The sequence below is a fragment of the Chlamydotis macqueenii genome, chromosome 15 (assembly GCF_036417535.1).
Source record: "Chlamydotis macqueenii isolate bChlMac1 chromosome 15, bChlMac1.mat, whole genome shotgun sequence".
Lineage (NCBI taxonomy): Eukaryota > Metazoa > Chordata > Aves > Otidiformes > Otididae > Chlamydotis > Chlamydotis macqueenii.
This window is the reverse complement of record NC_141570.1, coordinates 4300980-4319265: the sequence shown is the minus strand read 5'-3', so window position 1 is coordinate 4319265 and position 18286 is coordinate 4300980. Positions and strand designations below refer to the sequence as shown.

General features: G+C 59.7%; 1 protein-coding gene across 1 annotated transcript; it reads right to left on the bottom strand.

The window, feature by feature from the left end:
- Window positions 1-335: 335 nt before the first annotated feature.
- On the bottom strand, window positions 336-17913 carry RADIL (Rap associating with DIL domain). The gene is made up of 14 exons (XM_086759681.1): window positions 17351-17913; window positions 11910-12211; window positions 10336-11001; window positions 10152-10189; window positions 9229-9389; window positions 8407-8519; window positions 7312-7549; window positions 6613-6785; window positions 6189-6339; window positions 5695-5885; window positions 4581-4974; window positions 4298-4437; window positions 3383-3522; window positions 336-2737 (listed from the first exon to the last, which is right to left on the bottom strand). Exons 1-14 carry the CDS (start codon window positions 17901-17903, stop codon window positions 2632-2634), a joined length of 3366 nt encoding a protein of 1121 aa, XP_086615807.1. The 5' UTR covers window positions 17904-17913; the 3' UTR covers window positions 336-2631.
- Window positions 17914-18286: the final 373 nt, after the last annotated feature.

The window sequence follows — 18286 nt, the reverse complement described above, 5'->3', positions numbered from 1 at the left end:
CTCTCCCTGGCCAGTACAGATTGAAAATCCCAGTGGATTTGTGTGAGTGTGGCAGGAGGGTGAGTGCATGCATTAATACCATGCCAGCACACTGAGCCTCTTTGGAGACGTGCTGCTCCTTCCCTCCCCTCCTCTGACTTGTTTCTCCCTCCCCTTTGCCCTCACTACACGCTGGTTATGCGTGGACTTTTATTGCCTCTCTGCTTGCAGCGTGTCAGCCTCTGTGAGGTGGAGAAAGCAGAAGTGACTCCATTAAGTCTCCTGCAAGCCCTCTCTGGTCTTCTGGCTCACTATCAGAGTGAACATGTCTAGATCCAAGAGACAGCTACCAGACGGGAGCTTAGAGAGATTTATTGATCCAGTTTATTGTTGACACCAAGAGCATTTCTTAACATACATCAGCCCCGTGTCAAACAGGTGCCGTGCTGTGTTCTGTATCTGTGTGAGAAGTTTATACACATTGGAGCTGTACAGTATTAACAGACGGGGCGAGTAATTACATCCCACTGCTCCTCTCCGGAGGAGCAAGCCGTCATGCACACTAGTAAATAGCTGGGTTTATTTACAGTCTGTTTCAATACCTGACTGCCCTGTGAGCAGCGTACAGCTCTGGGGCTGTTTCCCATCTCCAGGGGCGCCTGGAGAGTCAGGCTCAGTGGGAAGCAGAGGGTTGCGTTGGTACCGCTGGAACTTGCCAGGGTGCAGCCTCAGGACTGGTTAGTGCAAACCAAGCCTCCCCCGAGCCCTGGCTCCTGAGCAGAGGGAAGTAAGGAGTGCATGTGGTTTCGCCAGGGGCTCCAGGCAGCCCTTTTCCTGTCCTACAAACCTGCTGAGCTCTGTGGAGGATGACAGGCCACCATACTGCCTTGATTCAAAGTCGAGTGAATCACCAGGAGCCCTGTGGGGCCCTGAGCCTTTGCGCGCCTGCCTGGTACAGCTGAGTCAGTGGCAGGAGGGATGCATTGTTCCCAGTCCCTGGTGAGACAGCACCCCAGGCCAGTTGGTGTGAGCATGGCCTAGCAGAGAAGCAAGGCACTAGTGTCTCGGTGAAGGTCTGTTTTCCCCTAGGGAAGGCAGGCCAGGCTGTGTTGAAATCAGTAGTGGAGCATTTCCCTGCGTGGATTAATTAAGGCCAACCCTGTTAAGCATCCCTTTTTTAGCATCACCATCCTCAGAGCACTGTTGTTGTGAGATGCCACGTGAATATCTGATTTGCTGCCAGAGCCTCGACCATGTTGGTTTAAGTGCAGAGTGTGATGTAGGGCTTCATGGCAGGCTGTTTTTAATAGGTTTCGGCTAAACTAGGTCTTGATCTGTCTATATGTGGAAATCAGGCTGGGTTTATCCCGTTACTGTTGCTAAAAGCACAGAGAGGACTTAGCAGGCAGGAGGCCGGGTGTGGAGGGGACCGGCCAGCCGCACGGTGGAGCTGCCACCCCAGCTCTGCTGACACTCTTGTTGTTGGCAGCAGATAGCAGAGCTGTTTCTGGGACATTCAAGACTGACCTTGCAAAGGGAGTGTTTGCTGCCCGTCATCACCCGTGTGTGTGTCAGCAGCGCACACCTCTGAGATGCTCTGAGCTGGGCAGAAAACAGAGTGGCCTTACAACGGCCTGGCAAAGCCAGAGGGAGAGGGCCAGGACACGGTGCCAAGATGTCGTTTGTCTGCCTGGGCTAGTGTCAGCCACAGCTCCGGGCTGGCACCGCATGCTGCTGGGCTCACTCGGGTCCTGGGTGCCAAAAACGCTCTGTTCCCAGCTTGCAGGGACCAGGGGGAGGGGCAGAAGCACTAACCTGGCTGTAGCCCCTTGGAGAGGGCAGCAGCTCTTGCGTGGGGAAATTCTCCACTTGTGAATGCCCCACGCTGCTGGGGCAGCCCTGGGGCGCCTTCTGCCAGGATCATGGTGCCAGAGCCAGGCAATAAATCTGCTGCATGAGCAAGGGCAAGAGTCTTCTTCAAGTGGCTCTGCCCAGGACTCACAGGGAACTGCTGGTGGTGTCAGCCCTTCGCCATAGCTGCTTTCCATCCCAAAAGGCACCTGACTTAGGGAACTGAACTCCCAGCAATGCATCCTGCTTGGAATTCCGCTCCTGGGTGCTTGGGCTGCCTTTACCACCCCCCCAAGCTGGGCATCCTTTTCCGGCCTGATATGCCAGCACCTCAGGTTATCGCTGCCATAGCGAAGCCCAGGCCTGCCCCACATGCTAATCCTTAAATCCCAAAGGTTTTTCAAGCCTTCTTGCCTGCCAGCGTGAAAGATCACGCCAGGCTGCCAGGCTAGAGGAACAGAGGACCCTGCCTACAGCCCCTGTGGGGGGGAGCACCCCCTTCCTGCCCCCTGCCAGAGGGGACAAAGGAACAGGAAGGCTCCTGAGAAGGATGACACAGGGTAAAAGATGAGGCTGGGCAATTGATCAGGAACGATACTCCCAGCCAGCGGAGTGGGGGAAGCATGCACCACCCTTGTGTGTCCTTTCATCCACTGCAGCGCAGGGGCAAGGCGTTGAAAAGCAAATGGAGGGCAGTTGCGAAGTCCTGGTCTTCCCTCTTGCACTCCGGGCTCCCCGAGGTCAGCCTTGACCAGAGCCGCACCCACGAGCTGCTGCAGAAGGACCCTCGTGCCACAGGGACTAGGAGGCAGAGGAGCTGGAACTGATTTTTTTTGCTATTTCCATGTCCGACTTGGCAACCAGAAACCGCAGCTTCTTCCCTCCGGAGCGGATGAGGTCCACCGCACTGTAGAGAGCAGCAACAGGGAGAGAGGTGAATTCTGGCTCCCCGCAGGCTGGCAGCCCCCCGGGAGCCTGCCAGGTCGCAGACATTTGCGAAACACCCCCTATTTGCAGAACACCCCCCGCTCTGCTTTGTGTCTACTCGGTGTTACAAGCAGGGTCTGTTTCTCCTCTGCATGTGGCGTTACAGAGACCCTGGCCTCCACAAAAGTGCTGCCAGGACGAGGGCAAATGAGTCCCGAGCTGCTCTGCCCCGCAGGCACCTGGGCTCTGGACAGCCAGGCGGGGTGCGAGCTGCCCCATCCCACCACGTTTGAGAGGAACCCTGGTGTGGAATGGGGCTAGAGCAGCTCTGCAGATCCATCTCTGGAGCTCTCATTTGTTCCATGAATAAGCTCTCCAGATTTTCTTCCCTGATCCCTCTTCCAAACCCCTCCACCCATCTCCTTCCCCCCTTTCCAGCATCCTAGGCAGGTTGCTCCTCTCTCTGCAGCTTGCCATATCGCAGCATCCTCTGCGCTGTTGGCCAGGACCGTAGCACCAGGCACTTGTGCAGCTCTTTGCTGCAGAACAGCTGAAAACCCGGACTTGAGCAGTAACTCCCGCAGTGCCGATACCGGACCAGCCTCTCCGGCGAGGAGCCACTCACCTTTGGTAGTCTGCCCCGATGAGACTGGTGCCGTTGACAGCCAGGATGCGGTCCCCAATGGAGAGCCTGCCGTCGGCGGCCGCGGGGCTGTCCTCGATCAGGGTGCGGATGTAGATCCCCGGGGAGCAGAGAGGGGTGTGCTGTTGGCAGGGAAAGGCGGTGAGCGACCAGCCAGGGTGGCAAGGACACGACAGGTTTGCGGTCCCAAAGGGCTGAGCTCCCCAGGCAGGGTGACTCTCCCCAAAGTGGGTGCCTGATGCCAGGTGGGACCCTGGAGGCACTGGGAACGTGACGGCTGGGTGCTGGGGACGGTGTTGCTAGCAGTACCAGGAAGGAAACACAAACCTTCAGTTTTATATCAATTATACACCGAAAGGAGAGGTTGGTGCAACTTTTTTTGTTCGATTTAATTAAGAGTAAAGCATCATTAGCCCGCAGCCATCTTGGGATGGGAGCTCTTGGCTGTCCCAGGGGCTCGGTGATGCCCTGTTTCCTACTGACTAATGCACGGCCGTGAAGGGCCACTTAGTAAGATGATCCACAGCACTAAGCCAGATTGCAACACCGCCTTATGCAACCCGCGCTGTTCTCCCGCTCCCCTGGCCACCCGCTGACGGGTGGAGGAGAGACCTCGGCTGAGTCATTTTCCTCCTCCAAGAGTGCTGAGCCTGTTTGCCCTGTCCAGCTGCAGGACAGCTGTGATGGACTTTGCGTGCATGGCACAGAGACCCAAGAGCGAAGATCTGCTCCTCCTGTGAGGTCACTCTGCCTCATTTTCCCCAGGAGCCACCTAGCTCCTGTGGGAAGCTATTAGCTTCTTTGCTGGCTTTTCTTGGGGTACAAAACATCCCCCCCATGTCCCACTCCAGGTATTTGGAGGGCATCAGCCCTGTCATGTGGTCGGTGTAAACTCACCAAGCCGTCGATCAGCCCCATCCCCAGCCCCATGGGTCCTCTCTCCAGCTCCACCACAAAGACGTAGCAGAAGTCATCGGTGGCAGAGCTGCGGCTGGAAGACTCTGGCGTGGGGTAGTCATAGAGGGTTGGTGAGCATCCTGGCAGCAGAGAGACCGGCTTACCACTCTGGCCACCTCCCACAGAAAGCTGCCCCCCAAAGCCCCATCAAAGCCAGCCCTGGGTTGCACCCTTGCGCACAAATCCCACACCCGCAAAGGAGGGCAGCCCCAGCTTTTGGTACCTTCGGGGGTGCTGCCTTTGGTGCCGTTCATCCCGTTCCTCCGGGGGTCCTGCAGTCCCTTGCCGGTGCCTTGCGGGGACTCCAGGCTCCCAGAGTCGAAGTTCAGGGGGGTGGTGGGTGGCGTCAGCAGGCAGGAGGGATCTAAGGGTGCCATGCCAGCTTTGGGGACCGGACCACTGCCCAGCTGCAGCTGCTTGAGCTTCTCCTGGAGCTGCGGCTCGTCAGCAGGGCGCTCGCAGGGGCAGCCGTTGGCGGGCAGGCAAAGCAGGGGGTCCCCCTCCGGCTCAGCGCAGCCCCCCAAGGAGCAGTAGTCTTCCTGCGTGATGGTGCTCTCCAGGCCAGCGGCCAGGCTCTCGCTCACCTCCAGGACTTCTGGTGTTGCATGTGCCTCTTTCTTAAGAAGGAGAAAAATGCTCTGTGGGACCCCCCGCCACGGGTGCTTTTCACACTCTGCCTGCACCCCACCACTCGCCACTTTGTGAGCAGGACGTTGTTGGCTCCAGCCAAAGCCTTGGAAATTTGGACATGGCCAGGGCTTGTCCTGGCTTCCCAGCACAGCTCACGCCCCCCAGTTGTGTGGCCGGGGCCGTGCTGGGGATGCTCCCAGCCAGCCAAGAGGGGACTCCTGGTCCTGAGGATCTCATAGCACGGCTGCTCCTGTCACCCAGAGCTGGGTGACGTGGCCCCAGGGTGACAGGAGGAGGTAGCGGTGCCTGTGGTGCTGCAGCCGATGGGGACAGGGTGGGAGAGGAGAAGGGGTGTCCTCCCAGGGAGCTGGAGACGAGTGGCAATCAAGCTTAGCACCCTCAGCACGTCTCACCTTCCCTGTGCTTTATAGGCATTAGCTAATCAGTGCTGGGGGGAACGCGCAGGGAGAAGGGGAGCGCTGGCTGCAGACTCCCCCCTTCCTCCCCACTAACGAGATTGCTGCAACGAGCCTGTCCTTCCAGCTCGCCTTCCCGCACCCCCCAGGCCAGGGGATTACCAGCACTAATCCTTCCAGCAGCTCTATGGGAGGGCATCAGGTGAGGACAGCGCGGTCCTTGGCACCAAGCTTGGAGGGGCTCCAGAGGGACCAGAGACCCTCCTGCCCACCCAGGGGGGTCCAGGCTACCTTTGGGGGTGCTGAGCCCGGCCCCTCGCCGGCGCGGAGGGTCTTGCTCCGCAGGCTCCAGAGGAAGTGGCGGATGTAGAGGAGATGCCGGTAGATGTTGTCATCCAACGTCTCCACCTCCAGGTCCACTTTGAAGCCCCCGCTGGGCAGGATGATGGGCGGGTGGTTGTCGAAAGACTCCAGCATCTCATCTGAAAAGCAGAGCAGGGGGATGCTAGCGCTGGCCCAGGCTGCACCCCGCTCCCAGCTCCCGGCCATGAGCAGTCTCCCAGCCGGGACTGGGGACACGGCGAGCTGCGAGGCAGCAGCACTGGTGTCCCTGCTCCTTGTAGGGAAGTTGGACTAGATGACCTTTAAAGGTCCCTTCCAACCCAAACCATTCCATGATTCTATGATTCTGTCCCTCACTGGAGACGGCAGAACTCTGGAGAGAGTCTGTGGGTGACCGGAGCACGGTGCCCAGAGCAGCGCCAAGCGCAAAGCCAGGGGCTCACCAGGCCGGAAGGTGGCTGGGCTCTCCTCCTCGCTGGGCTGCCATGCTGCGATGCAGCCCACGTCCATCACGGCCTGGCACTGGCTCAGCACTCGGTGGAGCTGCGCAGGGCTCAGCGCCGGGAACTCAGCTCGCAGGGATGGCCAGGTCATCTGAGTGAGGAGACAGAGCACAGGGCGAACAGCAGAGGTGAGGACCCGATTTCTCAGAGGGTCAAGAGCTTGTGAGGGGGACATGAGGGACAGGCTGGACAAGTTGGAGTGAGCCTCAGCATCCTCTCCTCGGTACTGCCCACCCACGGACCCACCACCCTGGGAAGGGGCAACGGGTCACAGAAGGGATGTATCCCTGCAGGGACGCCCAAATGCCAGGCCCATGCCCATGCCCATCCCCATGCCGCGAGCCCCCAGCCAGGCATCCCTCACCTGGACCAGCTGAGAGCCAGGCATGGCCAGCAGGTTGGCCACGCTGGAAAGTTTGGCGAAGAACTGCTGGGCGAGCTGCTCGAAGCCGGCGCCGCGCAGCCACTCCAGGAGCAGCCGCACGCTAGCCCGCAGCTTCACCCCCTGCGACCAGTGGAAGCAGCTGAGAGAGGAGCCTGTGGAGGCAGAGCATCCATCAGAACGGGTCGGGGACTGGCTCCCCAGTCCCCCCATCCTTCAGCCAGAGCCTTGCCCCTGCCCCAGCGAAATAAATCCAGGTTAACGTCCCCAGCATCCCACAGCTGTAACTCCTGGTGGTGGCTGGACCTCCCCTGGCGCTGACAGCAGGTGACGGGGCTGCTGTACTAATGAGGGCTAATGAGCACCTCAGTCACAAAGCTGGCTGCAGTAGTTCATTAACGAGCTGCCCCTCTGAAATGCTCTCAGCCTCCTCTGCTCAGGCTCAAAAGGGCAGCGTTCGTGGGGTTAAACCCCTCCTGGGAATGGGGGCAGCAGCTGGGGCTGTGCTTAGCCTCCCCATAAGGGTGCTGGCACCTGCCCATCTCCAGCCCCCTCAAGCTGCTGGAAGTGCCCTCCCTCCTGTGCCCCCTGAGGTGGCACTGGCATGGACTGGAGGGCCTCCCAAAGGACCGGTCCCCCACAGATTACCCAGTTCCGATCGGGTGTTCGGGGAGGACTGACCCTTATCCAGGAGCTGGTTGAAGAGCAGGGTGTTGGAGAAGAAGAAGAGGTAGGCGAACATCTGGGAGGTGATCTCCGGGTGCACTTCGTACTGGCGGAGCAGGTCCAGCACGGCCTGGTAGATGAGCACGACCCTGCGGATCTCCTCGGGCAGCGACGGGGATGCCCGCCAGCTCTCCCGGCACTCGTTCTGGAAGGGGTTGCACTCCAGCAGGGCGGGGAGCGACACGTACAGACACTGCAGGGACAGCGGCGAGTTCACAGCAGACTGATTTTGGTGTTGGGTGGGTTTTTGTGTGAGCCAAACCCTTCCAACCCCCTCACCCCTGCAAGCTGAAAAAACGTCGCTGGCGCTGCGCTGGCAAGGGGCTGATCCTGCTTACCCCCCGCCTTGGCACGCTCCGGTGTTCCACAAGTGTTTAAAAAAAAAAAAAAAAATTTAAAATGAACATGTCTGTGGCTTTTAGCAGTTGGAAGTGGCGGCATGGGACGGCTCAGCTAAAGGGATCCGAAAACCGATCTGAACCTGGGCAGCGGCCAACAGCTGGGCACGAGGGTGAAAGAAAAACCGGGCCTGATGGAGATGACCTTTCCCCACTGCTTAAATGGGACAGCAGCACCTAGCACCCACCTCTGCCCAGGCCACGGGGGAGGCGAGGGTGCTGGGGAGGGTGCCGACACCAGCAGCCGGGCCGGGCCGTCCCGCACACAGCGGCCTTTCTCCTGCCTCACACTGCCCGCTCTGTTCCCCGCTCCCGAGGCCGCCCGGCTCTCGCGGTCCAACGGCAACGGCCCAGGGGCCCCTTTCCATCGCGCCCTGAATCACACCATTATGCCGCGCCGGCCGGAGCCAAGCAGCTCTCCCCAAACGCCTCCCCTGAGCCGCTGCACTGCAGGCAGGGAAGCACGCCGCAGTAATTCAATACTTCTCCTGGGCTGCGACCAAAAGGAAAGGAAAACACCTCGGCGTGATGCAACTGCCAAAGAGTAAAAGCTTAAAAAAAAAAAAAAAAAAAAAAACCCACCACACCTCCTGCGCAGCCTGAGAGCTGCTGGTCCCGTGGGATGCTGCCGCCCTCCCCGGGGAGCACGTACCTTGGAGATGTAGTAGACGCACTGCTGGAAGGTGTACATGATCACCTCCTCCAGCACCGTCATCGCCTCCTCGCTGGCTGTGATGGTCGAGGAGAACAGAGACTCCTTGGAGCCTACGGGATGGAGAGGACCATGGATGGGAGAGCAAACCTGCCAAATTCACCGCTCCCCGTGTTCCCAGGGCGGGGGTTGATAGTGCTCCCGGGCTGCCATCACCACCACGGCATCTCCTCAGCGGGGGCTCCTCTCCTGGCAGAGAGCGCCCGCCCGCCATCTCCCGCGCCTCGCCACGCCGCTGGCAGCGCGTGACAGCACGGTGGCCTCTGCCCCTGGGCTGTACCCCTCCTTACAACAGCCGCTCTGGCCTACAGACGGTTCAACTTGCTGCACAGACCAGAAGGTTTCTGATGCTGATTTAATTCTTTTTTCATTTTTTTCTTTTTTTTTCCTTTTTTTTTTTTGCTGGCATTAACACAGGCCCACCGGCGAGCGATTCTGCAGGGCTGCCTGCAAATCCGAGTGCCGGGGCCGGGGGTGGAAAGCTGCCCCCGAGGCATTAACCACAAGCTGTGGTGGAAAGGGGAGGTTTGGCCATGAACACAACCCATCCCCGAAGCCAAGCAGCACCACGGCACGACGTGAAGCGGAGCTGCTCCTCTGGCATGGGTTACCCCAGCCCGCACCATAGAAGCATCTCTGCTGATGAGGATTACGGGGAGGGGGTTAAAGGAGCATCTCGGGGGCACTGGCTTGTGACCAGGGATTAGCAGAGAAAAGTCGCTCCGGCCGGAGAAGCAAGGATGGCGCGGGGTCCAGCCCTACCTCTGACATCCAGCTCCTCCTCCATGCTCTGGATGTAGGTGGGCGATTTCTGCTGGACGAAGTAAAGGACCTCGATGGCGTTGGCCATCCAGAAGAGGATGTGCTGCAGGTCCGGGAGAAGGTCCGCCACGGTGAAGCGGGACAGGGCGGCAGGGTCCTGGCTGGGGAGACACAGCGGGTGTTAAATCTGCTGCTTCTTGGCAGCCCCACTTGAGCTTTCAGGGAGAAAACAGCCAGTTTGGGGAAAGGCCAGAGAGTTTTTGCACTCCCACCCACAAGCCCCGCACCTCTTAGTCCTCCAAAAATCTGGTGGTTCCTGCTCTATGGGATGGCAAAGGGGATCAACCAAGGGCCACCCGGCCTTTGTGGGGTGCCACATCTGGGGAGGACTCCCCCTAATAGAGCCAAACTGCAGCTGTCATGGCTGAAAGCAGCTTTCCCTCAGAAGTATGCGCTGCTCCTGCCAGCTCTGCACAGTTAAACCCAGCCCGCCTGCACTGGGCTGTTCAAAAATAAAACAAAATAAATAAAAAGCATCTGGGAAGTTTCTCAACCACTGAACCGCTTTTTCCCGCTATAGGAAAGGCCTGGGAAGCATCCTCGGAGCTTGTCCTAAAGGAGAGCTCACAGCAAGTGCCAACAGTTTCTCCAGATGCTGCTTTGGAGCCTGGAATTTGGAAATGGCTGGGAAGCTGGCCGCACACCCCACCGGGAGCCAACCCCCTGCACCGCTGCGACAGCCCCGAAGTGGTGCTCCCCATCCTGGGACACCGTGTGCCACCATCTCCAGATGCACACGTGCAATGCCGGCACAGGGGGGTCTTCAGCATGGATGGGTGAGACCCCATGCCGGGGTTGTCCCTGCTGTGTCCCTCAGGGACGCTGAAGCCATGCGTGCAAAACCTTGGCCAGGTCGCACTTACTGCTGGGACTGCTTCTCGGCCAGCTCCCGCGTCCGCTCCTGGGCAGAGAGAGAAGGGGAAAGCAAAATGAGAATCAGCGGGACAGGGAGGCATGAGCATCACCCCAACCAGCGCTCGCTGCGGCCAGGCGCCGGGCTGGGAGGGGTCCAGCAACACCCCCACCCCACCAGCTCCCCCGACTGACCCACACCGTCCTCTGGATCATTTTGGCCACTTTGAGTAGCAGCTGCCCGAAGTCTCCTGGCTCGAAGCTGGTGGCCGAGTGCTGGATGCAGAGGCAGAGCAGGAAGGCGGGCGTCAGCTTGTGGTCATCCCCCCCCGGCTCGATCAGGGTCATGATGCGCCGCAGGAGCACGTCCTCGGCCGCCGGCTCGAACTCCAGCAGCAGCTTTCTGCGGGGTGTCCTGGGGCCGCCGGTGGGCGATGGGCCCCGCTTTTTGGTGGCAGGGTCCCTGGCCTTCATCAGGCTGCCGCACGCCCCGCAGACGGGGGGACCCTCGGGGTCGGCGGGGTGCAGGGCTCGCAGCCTCAGCAGGGTCTGCGCCGGCAGCGGCTGCGCCTTCATGGGGTCCTTGTAGAGGAGCAGGTAGTAGAGACCAAGGGAGAGGAGGTCCCCGTGCCGCAGTACTACCACCCGGGCCACCTCGGCGAAGTTGATCGAGATGCCGGCGCCGGCGATGGGCTCCAGCACCAGCTTCTCCTCGGAGCGATGCCGGGAAGGTGGGAGCTTCCTGATGGTGCAGTGCAGGGGCAAGATGTCGGGGGCTGACAGGCTGATGCTGGGCTTGCTCGCCTGCGTCCTCTGGCCCACCGTGTGCTGCTCACGGTTCAGCAGGTAAACCAAGCTGTCCTGCCAAGCAGAAACACGTTTCCCTCTATTTTCCTCCCTGCTGAGCAGGACAGCAGCGATCCCTGCCTCAGACACGCTAACGGGCACGATAACTTTGGGAATGCAGTAAATGGGGCTGCTTTGAGCAGAAGGAGCCCTCCCTCCACCTCTCACCCTCCTCTTTCCCGCAGCTGCTTTTCCATTCCCACCTTCTCCTCCTGGATTGTGGCAATGCCTGCATCCCCCCTGCCCCGGAGAGGATGGTGGGACCCCGCTCAGAGCAGCCAGTCCCTGCCCAGCCTGCCTGCACTCCCTGAGGCAGCTCACCCAGCCACCCCCTGCCTCAGTTTCCCCAGCTGTACTAACGGGATGGCTGCAGTGCCAACGTCACTGTGCTGGAAAGCTGGGAAAAGCCAGCTCCTCAACCAGGACAAGGTAGCCACTAATTACGAGATCTGTCCCAGTCTTTTCCAGTTCCTCAAGGGGCTCCCAGCCGCGCTTTCTCCTCACTGCCTCTCATTAGGTTTGGACTAACGAAGGAGGCGGATGGAGATGGGGCAGCTCAGTCATTGCCCGTAAAAACCTGGCCTCCCTTGTGCCAGGGATGCTGCAGCAGGGTTTTCCCTGTGTCCCTCTGGGTCCCAGTGGGTCCTGGTTTCTCACCACCCCCCCCCCCCCCGCCCCCGCTTGAGGATGAGGCATGGGGACAAGGCCTGGGGACGAGATCTGGGGACAAGGCTGTAAGTCCCAAACTGGCTCGTTTTCTCAAGGATGCTCTTCCCCGCCACCATCACCCCAGCAGCTCCGGCCATGCAAGCAGGCCCCCCCCCCCACCCCTTTCCCCGGGACCTGGAGGGGTGTGGGGAAAGCCGGGAGGTGCCGGGGGGGCGGTGCCGGGGGGTGAGCGGGGAGGGGGTCGCGGTGCTTACATGCTGCTGGCTGTAGCCTTGCAGGAGCAGGAGGTGCGGGGACTGGTAGAGGGAGTACCGCATGCTGCCGCCCCGCTCCGCCGGGCCCCCCCCGGGCAACGTGGAGCAGAGCCGCTGGAGCCTCTCCCCGCTCCCGGACCCGCTCCCGGTCCCGTTCCCGCTCCGCCGAACCGGATGGCCCAGGCTGGTCTCGCTGAGGCTGCGGCGCAGGGTTGGCGGGGGGGCCCGGCCCTCAGCCCCCCCCGCCCGCCGGGACCCCCGCGCCCGGTGCCGCTGCAGCTTCCGCGCTTGGGCGTTGATGCCTGCGGGGATGGGGAGGGGGGAGAGCAGCGTTCAGCCCCCTTCCCCCCCCCCGCCGCCGCCACCCTCGCAGCCGCAGCACCCCCGGGCCGGAGGGATGCTGCAGCGTGGGAGCGGGGATGGAGCAGCCGCCGCCCCCCCCATCTGATGTCCCCTGGTCCCCTGCCCTCCCCAGGTGGTGACAGCAGGACACCAGCGCGGGGAGTTTTGTGCCCCAATGCCATTGCCAAAAAAAAAAGGGGGTGCCCCAGCCCTCCCCAGTCCCCAAACCCCACTGACCGGGGGCGGGGGGGGGGGGCAGCTGGCCCGGGCTCAGCATCCCCCACGCACTGCGGCCATGCTGCCAGGGCTGGGAGAGAAGGAAATATGTGCTAAAAAGAAATTTAGCTCAATATTTGAAAAAAAAAAATTAAAAAGAGTCTGGATGCTGCTTTCGGGCCATCAGCACTGGGTGGCCAGGAGCCCCCCCGGTCCCCCCCAGGGATGGGAGCTGCGAGCTGCAGTGGAGCCCGCCTGCCGCAGGAGCAAAGCTGTAATTAACTTCTCCCGAGCATCAGTTCGGGCAAAGCTGTCCGCAAGACGAATGGGAGCCGGAGCGAATGAACAGGCCTGGCCGAGCTGCGCAAGCAGCCCCTCGCTTGGCGTCCCCAAGCCCAAGAGGGGTCCCCAGGGCTCCTCCGCACTGCGAGCCTGGCTCAAGTTCTGCGGGAGAAACGAGAAGTTACGGGGTCGATGGGCGATGCTGGTACCTTGGGCGGGCAGCCTCCTGGGAGCAGGTCGCTGGCATCCAGGGAGGATGAAGAATTGGGGGGAGGAAATTCCTAAAGGATTTCCTTGCGGGAGCAGCGCTGCAGTGGCATCGGTGCAGCACGGCTCAAGGCTTGGCCGAGCAGCGAGCAAGCTTCGGCCGGTGAGATTTGGGGACAGCCAGTGGGATTTGGGAACGGCTGAGCGGAGAGCTTGGTGCCCAAGGCTGCTTAAAGGGACACTCACAAGCTCAGACCCAAAAAAAAAAAAAAAAAAGTCATCAGCCTTATTTGGTGAGGAATGGGCTGCCAGTTCTGAAAGACATTTTTTTGTTTGTTTTAAATCGAATGCTCCTTTGCTGGGAAAATGAAAGAGATGGGGATGGGGAGAGGGGGTGGGAGAAGGAGAAAATAGCCCCCACTGTTTACATGCCTTGGGATTAGGGCAAGGCATGGCCAAGCTGCCTCCAACAGTCCAGTGCCCTGCATCCTTCTTAAAAAGGCAATCGGCCCTGCTCACGTCCCCATCATGGCCAGCAGCACAGCACGGGATGCCTGCGCCCTGCAGATGTGAAATTCGGGGCGGGGTGTGCAACAAGCTTGCCCAGGCAGGAGCACAGCCCAAGCTGTGCCGCTGGGGATGCCAAGGGCCACCTCAAATGTGTCCGTGGGAGGCCTCGGCTCCCCTCAGGAGCCCCGGCCCCGGCCCACAGCATGGAAACGGGCCAAAGGGATGAAGGATGGATGGCTGGGGCGATGCAGGTCCCAGGCCGGCCAGAGGGAGCAGAGGAGAGGGGCCAGATCCTGGGGAGCTGCTATTACTGGAGCTCATTGCACTGGGAGGGAATGGGGGCTGCCAGGAATGGGGTCCTACGCCCAGAGAGACATGCCTCTTATCTAGGGGAAAGGAAGCTTCTGTATTTATTCTGTGTAGGAAAAAGCTGCTTTTTTACTGCCGATCGAGCCCCCGTCACAGGCTCCCCACTAACCCCAGAGCTGCACTGGAAAGATAAACACAGCTCTTTTCCTGAGCATAACAGAAAGTCCCTCCATAAAACTGGTTGTGGCTTTTTTTCAGCCCTCTGGTACTGTTTTCTCCTCCCGAGCACATGCAGGTTATCCGACACAGCGCAGCCAGGGCAGAGTCAGCTGCTGAGGCCACACGGCACCGCGGATGGGAACCAGGCGGGATCACGCCCCGTCCCTTAGGGAGAGCTGAGCACCCCGGGCAGGGGCACCACGCACCCCCTGGCCAGCATCCACCGGTCCCACCGAGCCGCTGCCTCTAAACCCATCGTGCATCCAGGGGGAGAAACCTGCCAGATGGGGAGCCTGGGATCTTGGCTGGGGTCTGCCTCTTTTTTCAGCCTACGAAAGAGGCTTCCTTTTTCCGTCTGAGAAATAAATCAGTTAATAAATAACTCCCTGGGCCCCAGGAAAGAAGAAATGCTTTGAATTTCCCCAGGAGGGGCTCTCCTTCCTACTGTGATTGCCACACAGACCCTGCAGGGAGTCCTCCCTGGACGCAGTCGTGCTAAGTTGTACCAGAGCCAGATCCTCAGAGGTACCTGGCGGAGCATCTTTTAACTGAACAGCCTTAACTCCTCCATTTCTTGAGGTATGCACGCGATTCAGCCTCCAGCCTCCGGGGAAAGTCCCAGCAAGCTGGGGACAACGGTGCAAAATGAGGCTGGTTTGGTGAAACAAATCCCATAAAGGTGTCAAGTGTTACGCCTCTGCCCCAGCACCCTCCAGTTTGGGGGTGTTTTCCCTGGATGGTCCCTAACCACCGGCTCGTCGCTCCCCAAAAGGAGCAGGGCTGGGGGTAGCAGTGAGAGAGGGCATCAGCCTCGTTTACTGCAGAGGTGCTCTACCTGTGCTGCTAATTGGCTGCATGAGGAGTGAGTGCCTTCCTCCCCAGTGGGAAGTAGCTAACAAGCTAATTAGGATAATGGGTAACCGAGAAGATAAAACTCTCAAGCTAGTTGCTAGTGGGTCATGGATGGGTGTGGAGCCTTTTCCGCAGCTCAGCAGCAGGGCAGTCAGTGATGCTCCAGCCTGCGTGACACCAGCGGTCCCAGTCCTGCTGCTCCAGCAATGCCGTGCAGGTATTTCCCTCGAGATCCCACTTTGCAGCATCCCTGTGTTTTTTTTTTTCTCCTAGGGAGCTACAATTCCCCCCAAGCCCCTTTATTTTTGCACAGATGCTGCATTTTCCACACCAGCGCCCCATGACCCTGGGCAGGCAGCTGATGCTTGGCAAGGGGACCTCTGCCAGCTCACAGCTGGTGACAAGGGTGACCCCTCGCAGTCAGTCCCCATTGCACCAGGAGTTTTGGGGTTTGTTTTTTTTTTTTTTTGTTTGGTTGGTTGGTTTTTTTTGAGGTGCTGGGTGGCAGCCTGTGGATGGGATGGGAAAGTGCGGTCCCAGCCCCACATATCCCTTTGGGCACTGGGAGAGACTGGCGACGGAGCCTGCCACCAAAAGAAAGGGCAGCAGGACTGAGATTTTTAACAGGTAAGACAAATAAGGGCTTTGTAGCCCACAGGGCAGACAGCGTAAATAAATGTGGGCGTAGGTGTTCTGTCTTGGTCATAGCTTGGTCAGCTGTGGAAAATGCCCGAAGGTTAAAAAAACAGAATTTCCATCACCCCACCCAGGAGTGCTGAAACAAATGAAGTGATATCTATGCTGAAAGCATAACAGGCTTATTTCTAGATCTGGTCAGGAATTGCTCCTCCATGGGAAATCACGGAAGGCTGCCGAGCCCCGGCCACCTCCCGTGCCAGGAGCGTGCTGCTCCCCTGGCTTCCACAGGAGCCTTAACCTCCCCACGGCTGCCAGCCTGCCCACGATCCAGGTCATGGGTGGGAACTCTGCTTCCTGCATCCGAGGGGGAGAATTTGAGGCTGAGAGTTGGTGTGACCTTGGGCTCAGGCATGGCCCTCCCTGCCGTGTGCTGTAACCATTGCGCTTGGCTCTTGCCCTTTCCTCTGTTCAAAAGAAAAGCTGTTTTAAGTCACCAAGTGCTAACAGTTCTCTGATCCCAGCTGGAGAAACAGCCGCAGAGAAAAGCAGAGCATCCACCTCCGTCGAGTCCCTTGCTCTCCGTTGGCATCACACGTGCAGTGGGCTGGGACCGATCCCATAGCATCCCCTCCCTGAGCTGACACAAGGTCTGGACACCATGAGGGATGGAGGGAGCCCTCACACCATCAGATGCCAACAGATGGCCCTGCCCAGCGTTAATACAAGGGCTGGGGGCTGTTTTCCACTGCTCCTCCATCCTTCCCATTCCAAGGCAGGACACGAGTCCGCTCCCACCTCCCGGTGCTGATGGGAACCTGCCCACAACTCAAGCCACCCCCAAAACTGCAAATTCCACACTCATTTTTGGGCCACCCAGGTAAAATTGCAGCTGATGGGGCTCCAGCAGTCTCTGCTCTCCCCCAAAATGCCCACAACTGGTTTCCCTCACACCATGTCCCTGGGCTCCTTCCAGCCCCTGTTAAAGCAGAGGGGAAAGGATACCTGTCCCCACTGGTGTGGGATGGGTCAGGCTGCCCCACCCCACTGCTGAGGGGACCTTGGCTCCCAATTGCCGAGCACTGGGGGTAATCCTGCACCGTTGTTAGGTTATTTTTGATAATCACCACTCTTTCCTAGAGGTGTGAGGAACCACTCGGTGCCCATCCCAGCAAAACCCCCAGCTGATGCCTTCCGAGCCTGATCCAGACCCCTCCACCAGCAGGTCAGACCCATCAAGGGCGTCGTGCAATTGAAAACCTGATTTTAACCCTTTCCACCCTCGCAGGGCTTTTAGCTGAGGGCAGAAGGAGGGGGAACTTCATTACTCTGTGCTGGGGTCACTTATTAACCTGCCTGTTCCTAACGATGCGCTTATCTCCTCCTGCCAGCCCTGGGCTTGATCAGGCACCTCTGGGGGACTCTCCTGCCCTACCTTGCTCTCTCTTCATCAGCTTTTCCTTTTGTTTAATTGCTCCTGCAGATTGGCCTGGGGGATTCCCAGGGGAGATGGGGCAGGGGGTGTGAGGGAGCGGGACGGTGCTCTGCCAGGCACGAAGCTGCGCCGAGGCGTGGGATTCCGTGATACGAGTTCACAGCGATGGGAAGCTGCACGTGGGGATTTGGGATGAATCCCTAGACCGCCTAGGGTAAATATTCGGGTCACAAGTACCGTATTTACCCGGAAGAGTGCCAAATACCAACTCTTAGGTAGAGCTTTGCAGCCGAAACATGGCTCTCCTCCCACCCAGCGCCTGTACCACCGCACCGTGCCCAAAACACGGGTGTGGGGTGCATCACCCTCAGGCAGCTGGGGAGGGGGGTCACAGGTCCCCGGACCCTCTCCCTGCCCCACGCCCGGCTCTGACCTGCGGTTGTGGTGTCCACATCCCTGGCTGCCAGCTCCTCCACTTCAGCTCTCTTGCGTAGCTCCAGCCGCCGGGAAAAGCCCTCCCTGGGCTTCCAGAGGTCCTGGATGAGCAGCGGCTTCTCGTGGTCACCCAGCACCCTCAGCCCCTCGGTCTGCCAGCGTTTCTCAGGGCCTTCAAACTTCCCAATGACATCGCACAGGGCGTACTGCCCAGCACTGAGCTGGCTCAGCCCGTAGCGCTCCAGGGCTTCCTTCACCAGCTCCCGCGCGCCCGAGCTGCCCGTCGCCAGCACGCTCTTGTAGTTGGTGCCCGCGCAGATGTTCCCCCCGAAGATCTTCAGGACGCCGGGGGCCGAGAGCTGGGTGGAGAGCTCGGCCGGGTCATCTTCGCCGGCTGCTGGGGAAACAGAGGCTGAGGTCCGGTCCTTGTAGCTCAGCGTCCGGTACAAGACTTGGGAGAAAATCCGGCTCTGGCGCTTCAGCCGGTTCTTGGATGGTGGAGCCATGGTGGAGGAGGACGACCCATAAAACATGGCGCGTGAGGCTGTCATGGGGTGCAGCTGGGCAGGGAAGAGGGGGGGAAAAAAAGGGAAAGATCAGCAGTTTGGCGGCCAGATGTGCAGCAGGGAAGAGCAAGTAGGAACTGGCTGGTGGCCATGGAGTGACTGTCCCCTCCCAGGTGGAAAGGGGGGGCCATTTCGCTTGCGCAGCCCAAAACGCCAGCAGTCAAGCTCAGCCAGGCTCCTTGGCATTAGCACAGTTACCCCAGGATGGATTTGTCCCCGGAAACATAGCATGGAGTGATCCCAAATTTCTCCATCGTGTGTACTGATTGGTCCCTCTCACCCAAGTGAAATGCAGCAGGAGGAGAGCAGAGCTCAGCGGGATTTGGCAGGGCCCACCCCGGTCAGGAGCCAAGGCATCGGGAGTTACT

Bases quoted from the DNA above. Each gene is read 5' to 3' on its own strand.
- RADIL (XM_086759681.1), bottom strand. From the start codon at position 17,903: ATGACAGCCTCACGCGCCATGTTTTATGGGTCGTCCTCCTCCACCATG. The intron at 4,438-4,580 runs GTACCAAAAGCT...CTCTGCTGCCAG, and splicing joins CAAAGGCAGCACCCCCGAAG to GATGCTCACCAACCCTCTAT. The intron at 3,523-4,297 runs GTGAGTTTACAC...CCCTGCCAACAG, and splicing joins TGGGGCTGATCGACGGCTTG to CACACCCCTCTCTGCTCCCC.